This window comes from Nelumbo nucifera, chromosome 4, assembly GCF_055504915.1.
Source record: "Nelumbo nucifera cultivar China Antique chromosome 4, China Antique-T2T, whole genome shotgun sequence".
Taxonomy (NCBI): Eukaryota; Viridiplantae; Streptophyta; class Magnoliopsida; order Proteales; family Nelumbonaceae; genus Nelumbo; species Nelumbo nucifera.
In genome coordinates this window covers 41511395-41527534 of record NC_142652.1, presented here as the reverse complement: position 1 = coordinate 41527534, position 16140 = coordinate 41511395, and the positions used below count along the sequence as shown (strand labels likewise).

General features: G+C 35.9%; 1 protein-coding gene across 1 annotated transcript; it reads left to right on the top strand.

Annotated features, from left to right (window-relative positions):
* Positions 1-11061: 11061 nt before the first annotated feature.
* LOC104611053 (glutamate decarboxylase) lies at positions 11062-14744 on the top strand. The gene is made up of 7 exons (XM_010277967.3): positions 11062-11254; positions 11338-11542; positions 12663-12863; positions 13202-13416; positions 13544-13797; positions 13928-13980; positions 14071-14744. The coding sequence occupies exons 1-7, from the start codon at positions 11169-11171 to the stop codon at positions 14542-14544; spliced, it is 1488 nt and encodes a 495-aa protein (XP_010276269.1). The 5' UTR covers positions 11062-11168; the 3' UTR covers positions 14545-14744.
* Positions 14745-16140: the final 1396 nt, after the last annotated feature.

The window sequence follows — 16140 nt, the reverse complement described above, 5'->3', positions numbered from 1 at the left end:
ACTATTATTTAACTTTTTAAATTTAATTTATTGTACTTATTGTATTTATCATATTTTTGTTATGATTTATTAAAAATTTAACTATCATTGTAAGTTACAATATTTATTGACTAATTTAATATATTGTTTAGTATTTATTATATTTTTTGTAATTATTGTATTTTTATTAGTTATTTATTGTGTTTTCATTATAATATATTTTCAATAATTATGTATGTTTGCTTTAAATTTTCAATAATTATTGGTGATTAAACTATTGTTATTTATTAGATATTAGACTATTAGTTTAGCTAAAAATAAGAGTTTTCACAGGTTGGTTTGGTTCGATTGTAGGTTGTTTGGCCAACCAAATTGACTTGTCAGGTTGGGGAGTTGGTCACTTGAAACCGATTGACCACTAGTGAAAATTGACCAAATAAAGTGTATCAGTTTGGGTCGATTTTTGGTTTGGTTAGTCAATTCAAAAGATTTAAACTTAAAAAATTAAAATTAAATTTGAAAATTACAATGGCATTATTAAAAAAATAAATTTAAAATTTAAACTTATGATATAAAAATTATATCATATCATATTATATATGTGTGTGTGTGTGTGTGTGTGTTGGTCAATTTACAAATGACCAAAGCAAAACTGATCCAACTTGATTGGGTTAGGAAATTGTTAAACCAAAGCCAATTGAAATTACTAGAAAACTGACCAACTCGGGTCAAGTTGGGTCTGGTTGGTCGGTTTCATTGGTTTGATGAACAACCCTACCTGAAATTAATTATTATTTTTGTATTGTAAAAAAACTAATAAAAAGTAGTATATAAAATATAAACAATTATTAATTATTTAAAAAGTTAAAAATATAAAACAATTATATATTCATATATTTCTATTATTTAATTTAGCTTAACAAATCTCGTGCATCGCATAAGTCTCCGCTATTATATGATTATGACTTATGGTTGAATTAATCTAGTCATTCTTATGATCCAAGAAAGTAAAGAACTATGCATGGTTTTGAAAATTGTATCAGATGAGACGGTTGGACTGGTTGACTTAGGAATCATTGGTCAGGTAACTGGTTCTATTTCACCTTAAAATCGCTTTTTAGCTAAAAACTGTTGATTTAGTCAGCAATCTATTGACTCAAGTGGCCGAATTGTTAATTCGAACAATGGTTTTTGACTTCTTTTATTTTATTTATGCTTTTAAGTCAGAACAGGACCATCCATTAACGGTCGAACTGTTCCCCAGAACAGTTCCATGTCCAATTCGGTTTTTAAAAACTCGATGGGAACCATGAAAAGAAAATGTCATCGCTTTTAAAATTAAAAATAGCCACTCTAGCATCCCAATTAAATGACAAATTAAGTTTTCTGAGCTCTTTCCCCATTCTCTCTTCATTGCACCTTCAAAAGAGACTCTTAAAGTCTGAGCATTCTATTTTCTTTTCAATCTATCATACATTAAAAGAGAAATTCCTGTTAGTTTTTTTTTTTTTTTAATCCATTTAAAGTAAAGATCGTTTACAGGGTCGATATTTCGGATTACCCTCATAACCAATACAAGGTTAGTCAAAAAGTAATATATTAATTTCCATATCAATCTTAGCTCAACTTGGGCAAGTTTGGGTTGAGCATTTATTAAAATTGAATAAATTCTGTATACTTCTAGGAGTTGGGATCTTCTGACAACAGAGCACGTTTCAATTTCCAATAGGTGTGTTCATGAAAAACTGAATTGAACCAAGAAAATTGAACTGTAAAATGTGGTTATGTTTGGTTTTGGTTTAGAATTTTTGAAAAATCAGTTCGATTTTTGGTTAACCTACAAAAGAATCGGTAGTTAATCAAACTGACAGACCGATTAACCGGTGACACCGATTTTATTCTGATTTGGAGAAATGGAAAAATCCAATACCACTAACTCAGTTTGTAAAATGTGCTCATAGTTGAATTAACCAAACCGTGGACACCCCTAACTTCCAACGCACTACCAAATTCATCTTACACCACGGTGGAACTATCATATATGAGATGTGCGGTGTGAAACATGTTGGTAAAGGGTTGGAATGCATTTTATTGGTAAAGGGTGTGAAAGATGGGGATTTGTCACTTAATTACTTCATTTTGTACCAAATTTCATGAGCAAAATGGATGGAAAATATCCCAGTATACATCACATGATGTATTAATTTATAAATATTTAAAATGATTTAAGCGCTCAAAATTTAATAATGGATTGCATTTTAAAACAAAATTCATGTGGCTTTTTTTTTCCTTTTCTTAAAAGAGTTTGATACATTATTTCATGATATTGTATTCGCATTAAAATATTTTTAGTAAACTGAGAGTGAAGACATTAATTGATACAATATTGGTTCCAGCTAAAACCACCAGTCCACCACTGCCAAATGTAGGAGAACAACACATGAAACATGATTTCTGATCATTCTGGAACAAGTTGATACACAAAGAAAACCACAATCAAAAGCGCCCTTAGATTTGGTCTCCTCTTTTGATTGTTGGTCTCTGAAACGATGGGGCCCATTTTACACCCAAAAACTGACCAGCCCCTCTATTTTGCAATTGATTTATACATTTCCTCTTTGCATTCATTTCTGTATTCACTTGGGAATGGTTTTTTTATTTTGAAAATACCCGTAAAAGTCTCAAATCTCCCTTTTAGAATCAAATGCCCCTACTTGCATTATTTTGTTCCGAAAATATAACAAAAAGTTATGAGAAAAAAACAAAAAGTAAAGCAAAGAAAGAAATACAATATAAATAAAAATAAAAGAAAAATAGATAATAATATAAAATTGTTTTTAATTGTCTATTTGTATTTTTTTTGTTATCTTATTTTATTTTCTATTTTAAGCTATTATTTTTGTCAGTTTTCCTATTGTTATCTATTTTATTTTATTTTTGATTTTTTGTTATTGGAAACTGACATTTTGGTTGTTTCTTTTCTTTTTTAACTATTTTGGTTGAATAGATAAAAAACCAACAAGTAAAGCAGTTGCTAAAAGTAAAGCGAATGTCTTGGTAAATGACAAACTATAGCGTAGGTCTTAATTATTAGTTTATTACATCAAACTGTAGTGTGTCTTGGTAAATGACACCAAAATTCTGAATCCCGATCTAGAATTCTGTCCACGTCTACTCACAGTACACTACCCCATATATTGGGAATATCTCCCGTGCATAATACTATGTAGGAGAATGAGATGTTTTCCATGTGTGGCTATAATGTTATGTGGGTAGACGTGGGAGGAGTTCTTATGGGCAGAAGATTCGGACTCCAAAATTCTATCATGCTATGAACCAACCTATCAATGCCAATAAAAGATATATTGACACTGGGGCCCATTTGTGTAGTTTGAAAATTTTACTGTCACATGGATGAACTATGGATTAGGTGTTCAAGTTGGGCCAGGTTAGGTTGGGTTGAGACTAATTTTTATTTAAACTAGGTTGTTAAGCCTCTAACCCTAACCCTAACCCTAACCTAACCCAATGGGTTGAGATCGGTCCTGTTTCTTCACTTTATTTTGCTAAAATGTTCTTATTTATTAGGCTTAAAATTAGAACAAAGTTAGGTTGCTTTAAGAGTATTACACTTGTAAAACTGGAAAATTTTTCTTTCACAAAATTTTGCATTATTTAACATAAATATCTATTTCAAGATACTATCTCATGTTATTCCATAAGACCATCTAATATTTTCTCCTAAAACTCTTTATTTCTCTATCTCTCCACCTTCCAACAAGCTGAACCACATGGAGCACCTTAGTAGAAATGCAAGCCCTGTGAATTGTTGCCTAACGAGATTTTGTAGGATCTGTTTGTGCGAAGGAGTTGTGCAATATGCCAATACACAGGCATTTTGATATATCCATGGTACATGTATCTAATACGATTTGTACTGTATTGGAGATCTAAGTTTAGACTGTTGGAATGATTTGGTTCAATTAGGGCTTCAATTTCATTTAATAAAAACAATATATCATATGGGTCTTGGACTAAATTAAATTGGACACCGTCAATGTGGGTTTGGGTTGGGTTTCACTCATTTGATTTTCATTTACTTGTTCATTAATGCGTTAATGAATGGATTGGAGTTCAACCCAAACCTGAATTGCTGGAAACCATTCAATTGCCACCACTACCAATGGACCTCGTACTTGAGTTGGTTACATCTCTTGCTTTACGACTTTAGGATGTGTAGGTTCAAATCTGTGGAATTGCAGGTCTGCCTTAAGCCAGTGGACCCTGCTAAACCAATTAACCCTACCAGTGTGTAGTACTCTGCTTCTACGAGAGTGTAAGAGAGAGATATACTGTGGTAGGAAAATTAGGTGAATTTCTAAAACATGTTAGTGTGTTTTTATAGGTACTATATAACACACTTTACGGGGGTTAGTGGAGTGGGGACAGAGAGAAGGGGGCTTGTGAGGTCCATTGAGACTCTGCAGTGATGTGGATTTGATATTGTATCTATTACTCATTTGGAGGATGCCAAATGACCATTTAAAAGAGATGGGATTTTTTAAAGGTCTTGTTCGTTTTTTGAGAAGTTATTTGTTTTAATAAATGCATTTATTCATGTTCTTTTATTTTTTAGGTAAATAAGATAATGATTGTTTTAGTGATAAAAAAACATTATTAAAATCGATAATTTTATCCCATTCAAGTGTTAACAACTTTTCTCTCTAGGTGAGAAAGTTATTTATCCATGTGAGATGTTCAAGGAAAATAAATTTTCTGTAAACTCTAGATAAATTTGAGAAAGTAACATGTATATCTTGATCAATGGGAACTAAAGTCTCATCGACCAATTTTCCCCCTCACAAAATCCAAAACACGAATGGGCCCAAAAAGTAAAATCCATATGAATACTCTAAAAAAACATTCTCCATAAATTTAACATACATGTACAAGAGATATTTTTGGTGTGTGGTAAGATGCTGTACTTGAATGCCTTTTTGCTTTCAAGATATAAGGGATCTATCCTAAAGGTGTAAAATGGACTGGCACCCTTGGGGCTGATCTGAGCTGCGGGTTTTGGCCCATGGCCTGTGTGGGCTCATGGTAGCATGGTCCACGTTTGGATTCACTCGGTTGGTTCAGTTCATAAATAGAACCTATTCGACATTTCAGTTAGGTCATTTTCATAAACTGAACCAAATCGATTTGGCTTTAATTTGATTAATTCGGTTAGCTAAAATATAAATATATTAATAATTATTATTAAAATGTATGAACATTTAAAATTAAAATACATCTTTCTTTTTGATCAATAATTTAAAATACATCTTATTATTATTATTATTATTATTATTATTATTATTATTATTATTATTATTATTGTCAATATTAATATAAATATTTATAAAATATGAAATATGTATTGTATTTTGGTTAAGTTGGTCTTTGGTTCAGTTCCGTTGAATTTTTTCTCAAACTAAACCAAAAACCAAAAACTAAAATTTCTAAAATCTTAAAACTGACCTGAACCAGAAAACTGAATTAACTGAACTGAAGTGGCTTATTTGGTTCAGTTCGGTTTTTGGTTTGATAACCAAATTTGAACACCCCTAATCCATGTGCGAGGCATGGCATGGCTCATGGTCTGGCCCAAGCACAACCTAACCATTATTTAATTATTTTATTATAGCATTTTTCAATTTTATTGTATTTTTTTCAATTTCATTCAATCATTTTATATTTTTATTGTATGAATTAATTATTCATGTGAAATAAAATTTCAAGATTTTTGTTTTCAAATTGTTGTTACAATCATTGAATTTGCTATTTTTCCTTCAAATTTTCATTATTTTTTTCTAATTTTTGAATTTTTAATCTAATATAGTGAAAACAAAAAAAGAAGGAAAATAAAATAGAGAAAATTCCTTATCAGTACCTTGTACTTTGGCTCGAGTGGCAATTTGGTGCTCGAACATTAAAATGCGACAATTTGGTACTCAAACTTTCAAAATGTGACAATCCAGTATCCGAACTTTCAAAATGTGACAATACATCCCCCTATAGGGTTTTGATAAATGGGTCCTATTAGGGTTGGGTCGAGTCGGATACCCGAAAATTCCTGTAAAATTGCCATCCGTAGGCTAGAATTTAGGATTGTAAAGTTTTTTGTCAACATTTAAATGGTTGATAAAGAGAATTAAATGGCATTCGAAGAACATTTTTAACTTTTCAAGTGTCACTTAATGGCTGATTAATGAATTGATTAACAACAGATACTGGATTGTTACATTTTGAGAATTTGAGTACTGGACTATCGCATTTTAAAGTTTAGAGACCAAATTATCACTCGAGCCAAAATACAAGATACTGATATAGAATTTTCCCAATAAAATAATATGGACCAGCCCCACTTGGCCCAAGGTCCGAGGGCCACGGGCCCGGGCTCGTGCTGGCCCCGCCCCCAACCTGCACGGGCCGTGCTACAGTGAGGCGGCACGAAGACCACTACTACTCCATGGTCATTGCCTGGAATCATAATTTAGATAACAAGTTGCAAAAGATAGGTTCATTTCCCGAGGCAACTCTGAATTCAGCTGAATGGAGCTAACTCAGTCCAAAATCTAAGTTATCACCGAGTTTTAAAACCGAAGGAACATACATAAAGCGAATATGACTTCTGGGTAAATGAATTCGTATGCTTATGCTCCAAGAAACAGCTAGAAAAGTAAAGAACCATGGAAATATCAAGGCTTTTAATATCAACAACTACTCTGGTATCCAAATTGGTTGCCAAAGTCTTCTGACTTCTTTTCTCACGTCTCTTCCTTCAATCTTCAACAAATAAACTCTTGTTAGTATTTTTCAGAAAACACTTACATGGATAAAAGCTTTTACCGTTCTGTATTTTCTAGGTAAAAGTGTATAATGACTGATTCTTTTAAAAAAGAATGACATTATTGAATGGATAATACTATTCCATCATGTATTAATGATTTTTGTTGCATATGGACAAGCAATTTATCCAAATAGAGTATTACTTCCTGGGTAAATAAACTGTTCAAGAATATATTGTTCTTTTTTACGAGACCCAATAATATCATAAAACGAACATAGATTTATTTCTTTTGTGTGAGACCTACCAACTTACCCTTAGGTACTATTTCTGAAAAATGAATGACCCCTTAGTTGAAACCTCCACTTGCCATTCGGTCCCTCGGGCGAGGGACCCCCTCCCCAAATGTTATCCCCAACTTGTATCCCTAAATCCTTAACAGTGGATATAGATCTATCTACACAGTAACACCCATATAGTTGCATCCCGTATAAGGCCGGAACTTATCATACACCTCCGGTTGTTTGTATCTTTGTTGCCGGAATCCGGCAGACAATAATTAATTGACGTACAGGACAATGTGTGGTGTTTCTGAATGAATACAGAAGGACCGGTGATGATCAACCTAGGGGGATTGTATCTACAAATAATGGAGTCCCCACCCCACTCAATAATAGGATGACAATTAGCAGAGAAAGACCCACCCCCTCAACCAAGACATTGAAGGCTTATCCTCCATAATCTATTCAATAAGAGGGCAATTAATGGCGTCCATAACCAGGGGCGGAACCAGGAGTTTTCTCTTGAGATGGTAGGGACGAACTAAATTATTAATACAACTCCTAGTTATTGAACAAATTCAGCGCCAGGCCTCAAAATTAGTTCAAACATTTTTAATTACTTTCAGTTTTCTTGAAGGTACAATATAGAGCGTTTCTTGAAAATGGTTGTCGTAAAAAGTAATATTTTGTTTTATTTTAATAAATTAATTATTTTTTAATGGTTTAGGAAGAAATGTTGACCTATTGGTTTCTTCCTTCAACCTCCACGTGTTCTTGTTGAAAATTGGGACCCACCATTGAATGGGGTTTGTATAACAAATTATTTGACAAAAAATTCAACAAGGTTGAATTACTTAAACCATGTGATTTTTAAATTATTTTGGGAGCTCTAGAACGGTTTTTTTCCCCACTATCCAATACAGCGTTTCTCTTTATTAGGAACCGACTAGGCGATTACCCATGAAAAACGAAAAAAATAAAGGAATCAATTAATAAATTTCCTTTATTTGAAGTATGTTTTTAAAATCGGATCGGAAAAATCAGGAATCGGTCAGATGATTACTGTAGAATTATTATTTTGCCAAAAACTGTTGATTTATTCAACAAATCACTGATTCAGACGGTTAAATTGTTCAAAGCGTCCAATAATTTTAATTATTATTTTTTTTTGTTAAAACGAACCATTCTATTTGTTCAAACTATTTCATCGTTTGACCAAAAAATCAAGGGAATTTTAAAAACATTGATTTGGGGTCCTGCACAACTCCAAAACTACTTTTTCTTTTTTTAGTTTTTTAAAATTTATTAGGACAGACACGTGCCATTACTCCCACCTCTCAAAAGTTTGGAGGACCCATGTCCTTGGTTCTGTCTCTGTCAGCAACTCAAGAAAATGGAACGAATCTAGATCCTCTAGATTTTTGACCTGATTGAAAAATAGATCCATCTAATTTGATTCTTTTTCTAAAGCCCAGGAAACCCTACATTTTTAAACATCAAAGTTCAAACCAAAAGACCAAGTGGTTTCCCATCCATCTTGGGCCCATGCCAAATTGGGTTTTTCTCTAAATGGGCTTCAATTAGGGGTGAGCAAAAAAAAGAAACTGAAAATTTGAACTTGATCAAAAAAATCGATCAAAACCGAATAAAAAAATCACTTAATTGAACTGGTCCATTTGGTTTTGATTCGGTGTTTTTAAAAAATTGAAGATACCGATTCAATTTCGGTTAACCAACATAAAAAACCGATGGTTAACTGAATCAATCGGTGTATATATATATATTTATATATACTATATATATTATAAATTAATAAATATGTATTATATATATAAATATATATATTTATAATATATTATTTATTATTTAAAATAATATATTATATATATATATTTATAATTTTTATTTTATATATATTTTAAAAACTAAAAACTGTAAAACCAACAAACCAAACCGACAATTAACTAAACCAGTCAACTGATTAACCTCGGTTTCGGTTCAGTTTTTTTCCAAAACCCAATACTATCGATTTAATGCCCCAACCGAACCGTGAACACCCCTAACTTCCATATTCAAGCTGAAAAGCCACCCCATGGGCCAAAACCTAATTGATTCAAGCCCACTTCCTGTATAAGTGGGTCCATTAGGTACACCCTTTTGACATACTTGGATCAGTTGGATGTTAAATCCTGCCACCGTTTAGTAATCAGATCAGATGCGGGTTTAAGATTACATGTAATAGAATAATATGAATATTATTTTAATCTTTTCGGAGTCGGATTCAACTCGAATCCGATTAAAATCCGACTCGAGTACAGCCCTAGGTCCAATAGATCCACCCTGTCAATGTCGGTTGGCTCTCCATTCCCCATTCTCCAACTCCGAGGTAAGTTATGTAAACCCATTCCCATCGTTGGATGGTTCAACGGTGGCAACCGGTTTTGGTCAATTTTGGAAAGAGCGAATTACAGAATTTGAAGTTGCGCCGCGTCCCGGATTTGGATTCCTTTCCTGCCTTTAAACGCTGGCCGCTGAAATTTGAAACCGCCTGCCCCCACTTTCTCCTCCCTCGGTTCATACCCTCCCCCACTTTCCTTCTTTCTCCCCCACTCATATCTTCCATTCACTCTACCGTTCATGAATCCGTGGGCACCCCCTTTAATTCCAAACCTAAAACCCCTCTCCCTCCTCTCTACTTTACACATCTACCCCTCCCTATAGGTATACCCCTATTTAATCAGTAATCAATAAATAAGATTTTAGAAAAATGAAATTAAATTGGTTTTGATCCGACGGTCTAGATTGATGGCTTTGACAAAATGGAATTAGACCTGTAATCCCCCACTAGTCCACTTCTTTGTTCCTGTTCCAATCCTTCATGGGGCTCCATTAGAGGAAATATTAGTATAGATGAATTACTACATAATCGAATAATATATATTTTTTATTTTTAAATGGGTTCCTTCTTCAATGTTCAAACTACCTTCAATTAAAAAATGAACATCCCTGGAAACCATCAGAGAATCCCAACTTTTGGGTCCATAGACTCTTTTTTGAAATGTTTCTTCACAGCTCGGAAAAACCTGCAGCAAATTGCATCTGATTGGTCTGTTTTTTGGGTATTGGATCTCCTACGTGGCACCAACCCAAATGGACATGATGACGTGTTCAGGAAGTTGCAGTCCTGACCCGACCCATCATCTCCACAAATCAGTTTGGCTGGCTCCCCACCTCACTACACCCCATCAACAATCCGGGTCGGGTCGGTTGTTTCATTTACCTTCCCTAAATTTCTGCATCCCCTCCCCCCTCCAAAAAAAAAGAAAAAAACTAATTGGGTCAATGTTCAATGAAACGGGTTGACTTGACTCCAAGCTTGATGGATCAAGGTCGTGGAGCGGACTATTTCTAAATCCATCCTCATGGCTCTTGGGTATAGTTCTTGACCACTTTATTTCCTAAACGCTTAACATGCCAAAAGGCCCAAACAAAACAACGGTTAAACTCGTCAGTTAGAACAACAGGAATTCTCGTGGCCAAATAGAAGACCTTAATCCCGCTCAAAACCGTTCGAGATCTGAGTCGACTTGGTACTTTCTTTAACTGTTGTGGCCCACCAGGGCAATCGACGGCCAGTGATGTTTAGAATTGGTGAGAGCTGAAGTTTTAGTCAAATGTGAACATAATACCCGAACTTTCTTCCATTTACGTGGTCAATTTTGGTGCTTCTTTGCCTTTTATTTTTACTTTCCCTTTATACCCTTCTAGAGAAAGGAGAAGTGCTACGCTGCTTCGCTGCAACTTAAAAAAAGCGAGAAAATGACCGAAGAAGAAGAGGAAATAACGAATAAGGCTTTTTTCCTGTTGAAACCAAAAGAAAAGAATATGCTTAACTATCAGACCGAAAGCTCACACAACGCGTCATCGCTCCTCTACTCCTTCCTTGTATAAATACCAGCTCCCAATCAACCAACTCCAAACACAACTCAGCAATACTGACAAGTTTTCAAACAGTCTCTCTCTCTATCCCCCTCTCTCTCCTCTCATCTTCTCTCTCTAACTTTCTCTCTCCAACTATGGTTCTATCCAAGACTACGTCGGAGTCGGATGTCTCCGTTCACTCCACCTTCGCCTCACGCTACGTCCGAGCTTCTCTTCCAAGGTGACCTACTCTTTCTTTCTCTCTCGCTAATGTTTTGATTGAATTCTAGTCAGAGAGAACTGACGGTGGTGGATACATTGCAGGTTCAAGATGCCGGAGAACTCGATCCCGAAGGAAGCAGCGTACCAGATCATCAACGACGAGCTGATGCTGGACGGGAATCCGAGGTTGAACCTGGCCTCGTTCGTGACGACATGGATGGAGCCGGAGTGCGACAAGCTCATCATGTCCGCCATCAACAAGAACTACGTTGACATGGACGAGTATCCCGTCACCACCGAGCTTCAGGCAAGTCTTCCCGGCTACTCTCTCCGAGTTTCTTCACCGTTCTTTCGTTTTTCCCCCGCATAAACGTCGGTGGCTTGTTTAGATCGGGTTTGAGGTTTTGAGCTGTCTCACAGTGTTCTTTCTGTAGATTGCCGTCGATACAAGGATTTCACACTTTTCAGTTCACCGATCAATAATTAATTTTCTTTGGGTCCCACATTGTCCTACCTTGTTAATATGTAGGGCCCACTACAATAGAGATACGTAACTGGGGTTCACGTCTTGCTTTGGATTGGAATTCTTTTTTCCTAGGATTCCGGAAGATATGGTAATAAATAAATGATTTAGATTATTTATAATCTCGAGTACGATTATTCCAATCCAAGATCAGAGATCTCTTCCCACTGGCTCAGCTTTTAAGCGGCGAATTGTATGGAAAAAACAAACATACTCTTGGGAAGAGTAGAATAATGCCGGAGACTACAGGGGATTCGTTAGACCCTGGTTACTTTACAGTTGGATTGGAAGCTTGGGGGTCTCGGTTTTCCGCATTTTTTTCCGTGAAAGTTTGCGCCTTTTTGTACGTGTTTGGATGAAAAAGATTAAAAAGGACCTTTGTTTCGATTTATCTACTTTTTTTTCCCTTCCGTTAATGGAAAGGAAATTCCAGGAATGGAAATGGAATTGAATTTCTTTCCGGGAAATGGAATTGACTTGCAGGAAATTCCTAGAATTCCCTGATAAAAATGTGAAATAGAAGGCTTAGAATCTGTTAGTTTCTGAATTTTATTCCACTACAGATTAAACCCAAATAGTTGAATCAGAAAACTAACCGAATTGTTCTTCCAATTTCCACTTCCGGTGGGAGACCGGAGGGTTTGCCTGCCGGAGTGATGTACACATTAGAAACAAAGAATGGAAATAAATAATAAAAAAATGGGATTAACCCAAAGAAAGATTACTTGTTCCAAAAGGGAATTGCTTTTGCTGAAGAAAAGGTCATTTTTACTCCATTGGAGTAGTTAAAGCTTCATTATTAATAAAAAATAGTTGATAACGTAATAAATTAGATTTCTAGCATTTGTCAAAGCGTTTAATTTGTTTAGTTGGTCTTACTGTGTTTATTTTTTAATTCTTGCAGAATCGTTGTGTGAACATGATAGCACATTTATTCAACGCTCCGCTCGGAGATTCGGAGACTGCCGTCGGTGTCGGGACGGTGGGGTCATCGGAGGCTATAATGTTGGCCGGACTTGCATTCAAGAGGAGGTGGCAGAACAAGAGGAAGGCCCAGGGAAAACCCTATGACAAGCCCAACATTGTGACTGGAGCTAATGTTCAGGTATGTGTATTGCACATGATGCATGTAAAAATAGGCCCAGCAAGAGCTATTGTCATCTTATTCCTTGTCTACTGTGGGACCAGGATTGGGTCACCCTAGGACTAGGGCTGTCAATGGGGGTGGGTGTGATACGGGTCAGGATAGACCTGGCCCTAAACAGCCAAACCCAGCCTCACCATTTCCATTTGGCAATCCTCTGTCCAGGACCACCATATACAAATAAATGGGAGGGCCTTTATCATGAGCTTCTAGGCCCAGCCCATATTAAATTGTTTGGATAGATTGGATTTCATTCTGCATGGTTCTAAATAGTAATCTATTCATGGCTGTATGTACAGGTGTGTTGGGAGAAATTTGCAAGGTACTTTGAGGTGGAGCTGAAGGAGGTTAAGCTGAGGGAAGGCTACTATGTGATGGACCCTGCAAAAGCAGTTGAGATGGTTGATGAAAACACCATCTGTGTTGCTGCAATCCTTGGTTCAACTCTCAATGGAGAATTCGAGGATGTTAAGCTCTTGAACGACCTCTTAGCAGAGAAGAACAAGAAAACAGGGTATGTTTGAAAATTGAAATAGCTAATAGTGCCAGTTTGGTAATGTGGGTTCATCAAGTGATGAATATAGCTTCATTCATTCAGGAGCAGAATCTTATGTAGTTTCTATTTTATAATTGATTTGCAGATGGAATACTCCTATACATGTAGACGCTGCAAGTGGTGGATTCATTGCACCCTTCATCTATCCAGAGCTAGAGTGGGACTTCCGGCTGCCTTTGGTGAAGAGCATCAATGTTAGTGGACACAAGTATGGTCTTGTCTATGCTGGGATTGGGTGGGTCATCTGGAGGACCAAGGAAGACTTACCTGAAGAACTTATCTTCCACATCAACTATCTTGGAGCTGATCAACCCACCTTCACCCTGAACTTCTCTAAAGGTAATTACAGTAAATCCTACCATACTCATGCACAAAGATGACTATAGACCTATAGTTAAACAAAAGAGGTTCAATTGATATTAACTGAAATATATGGTAATTAACTATTTTGTTCTTTGTGAAATTACAGGTTCTAGTCAAGTTATTGCTCAGTACTACCAACTGATCCGCTTGGGCTATGAGGTAAGTTCATTAAGAAATCTATATACTAGAAGTAATGTTATTTTGTGCTGTGCAATAAACATGAGCTAATAGCTCTTGGGTTTATCTCAGGGCTATAGGAACATTATGGAGAATTGCAGAGAAAATGCAATGGTTCTCAAGGAAGGATTAGAGAAGACTGGGCGCTTCAACATTGTGTCCAAGGACAATGGAATCCCCTTGGTGGCTTTCTCCCTGAAGGACAACAGTCGCCATAATGAATTCGAAGTGTCCGACATGTTGCGCCGATTTGGGTGGATTGTTCCAGCCTACACAATGCCAGCTGATGCTCAGCATGTGACAGTGCTCCGTGTTGTCATAAGGGAGGACTTCTCGCGCACACTGGCTGAGCGACTAGTCCTTGACATCCAGAAGGTCCTTCATGATCTTGAGACTCTCCCTGCAAAGATCTCAGCCAACTGTGAAGAGAAAAAACAGAGGAATGGTACTATTTTCCACAAGAAGAGTGCCATTGAGACTCAAAGGGAGATCACCACAGCATGGAAGAAGTTTGTAATGGACAAGAAGATCAGTGGCGTTTGCTAGTAATTAGAACTACAAGGAAGAGCACCATATAAGATTTTGGAAATTTTCTTCTTTTGTTTTTGCTTTTTTACTTTTTTGGCCCATTTTGATTGTTCTAACTTCAATTGTTTGTCCGAGAGCTTTAGTCATTTGTAGCTTGATGAGCCTTATGATTTATATTTTCTTCAATTAATGAAAGAGTACGAAATTTATTACTACAAGAGCCATAATTGATAAAAATGTTTGATTTATGTAATATTCACTAACAAAAAAGCAGTACAATTTGACTCCAAGCAGCAAATAAGCTCATACCATGAACAAGAATAGAATGAAATAAGCCACCATTTGAATCAGTAACAAGTCTCAAATCTCAATTCACCGTTGTCAGTAGATAAGCATAAACAAGTCATTAAAGGAAGGAACATCACAAGACTTCTTTTCCAAAGCAGAAAGAGGAAAGCTAGAGTTGTTCTTAACTTGATTCCTTCCAAAAATTACATGGGCCTCCTCCTAGTTAAAAAACCATCTTTTGCCCTATTCACAGAATCAAAGAACTATAAAAATGGGATAACCTTTTTGGGTGGTGTGGGGTAATAATTTGCAATATATCAACTACGAAAAAATAGAACAAAGTAGAAGAGTTTTGAAAAGAGTTCACTTGAAATCACAAGATTTTATTCTATAAATCTTTCTCATAACTAGTGTTCTTTATTGTGCTTCTTTCAAATATCCTCTTGTTTTTTCTCATTCCAAATTCTGTAAAACGTGGCCTGTTCAAAAGTAACAAAGCGACCCCTACTAGCTAGTCCTTCAATGGCCAACACTGGACACGGCCATGTATTCCTTCCATCACCTGTTTCTGTTTCAATTTTGATGATGAAGCAGATCTTTATCTTCAAATCGAACAAGCAATGTAATAAGAGGTAGAGAATATAGTCCGCGCATAACAATTCCATAAATTCTAGTTGATAAATTTATGGATCTTTTTATTGCAAGATTTACACACACATAAATAAACTAAATAATAGATAAATCAATAACCCCAACTTGAAGGGGATCAGATTGAATGCCACTAGAAAATGTTTATCTATGCTCTCAACTGGAAATGGCAATTTGACCCATCCCCATGGGGCTCTGCCTGCCCCAACCCGGTAGGGGTGGGTTTATTGACTACTGATTGGGGAAATCCGAAACTCTGAAGATCGGGGATGGTAAGTTTAAAAAATAAATAAATAAATAAATTTATAATTATGCAAATAAGAATGACCGAGGTGGGGCTGGGCAAATTCAAGGATCCCTGTTTCCTTCTGGAACAGGGATGGGATTAGGATTTGTAGTCCAGATGGGATTTGAGGTGGGGCATTTGAGTTTGGGGTTAGGAAAGGAGCATGCAAAACCCAACCCTACTCCACCTGGTTGCCATTCCTACTCTCAAAATAAGGTTTGATTGAAAGTTGCTTGTAGAGTCATCCTTCCAACTTCCTCTATCTTTATATCTTTATTTCTAGGTTAAGTTTTGGAGCTTTCAAGCATGATTAGGAATTTTGTATTCAAACATCAACCTGCCATTCAACTAGAGGCTCCACATCAACTTATTTGCCAACAACTCATGACATT

Excerpts from the sequence above, each read along its gene's own strand:
- LOC104611053 (XM_010277967.3), top strand. The coding sequence starts at position 11,169 with ATGGTTCTATCCAAGACTACGTCGGAGTCGGATGTCTCCGTTCACTCC. Across the intron at positions 11,543-12,662 it reads CCGTCACCACCGAGCTTCAG|AATCGTTGTGTGAACATGAT; the intron begins GCAAGTCTTCCC and ends TAATTCTTGCAG. Across the intron at positions 13,798-13,927 it reads CACCCTGAACTTCTCTAAAG|GTTCTAGTCAAGTTATTGCT; the intron begins GTAATTACAGTA and ends GTGAAATTACAG.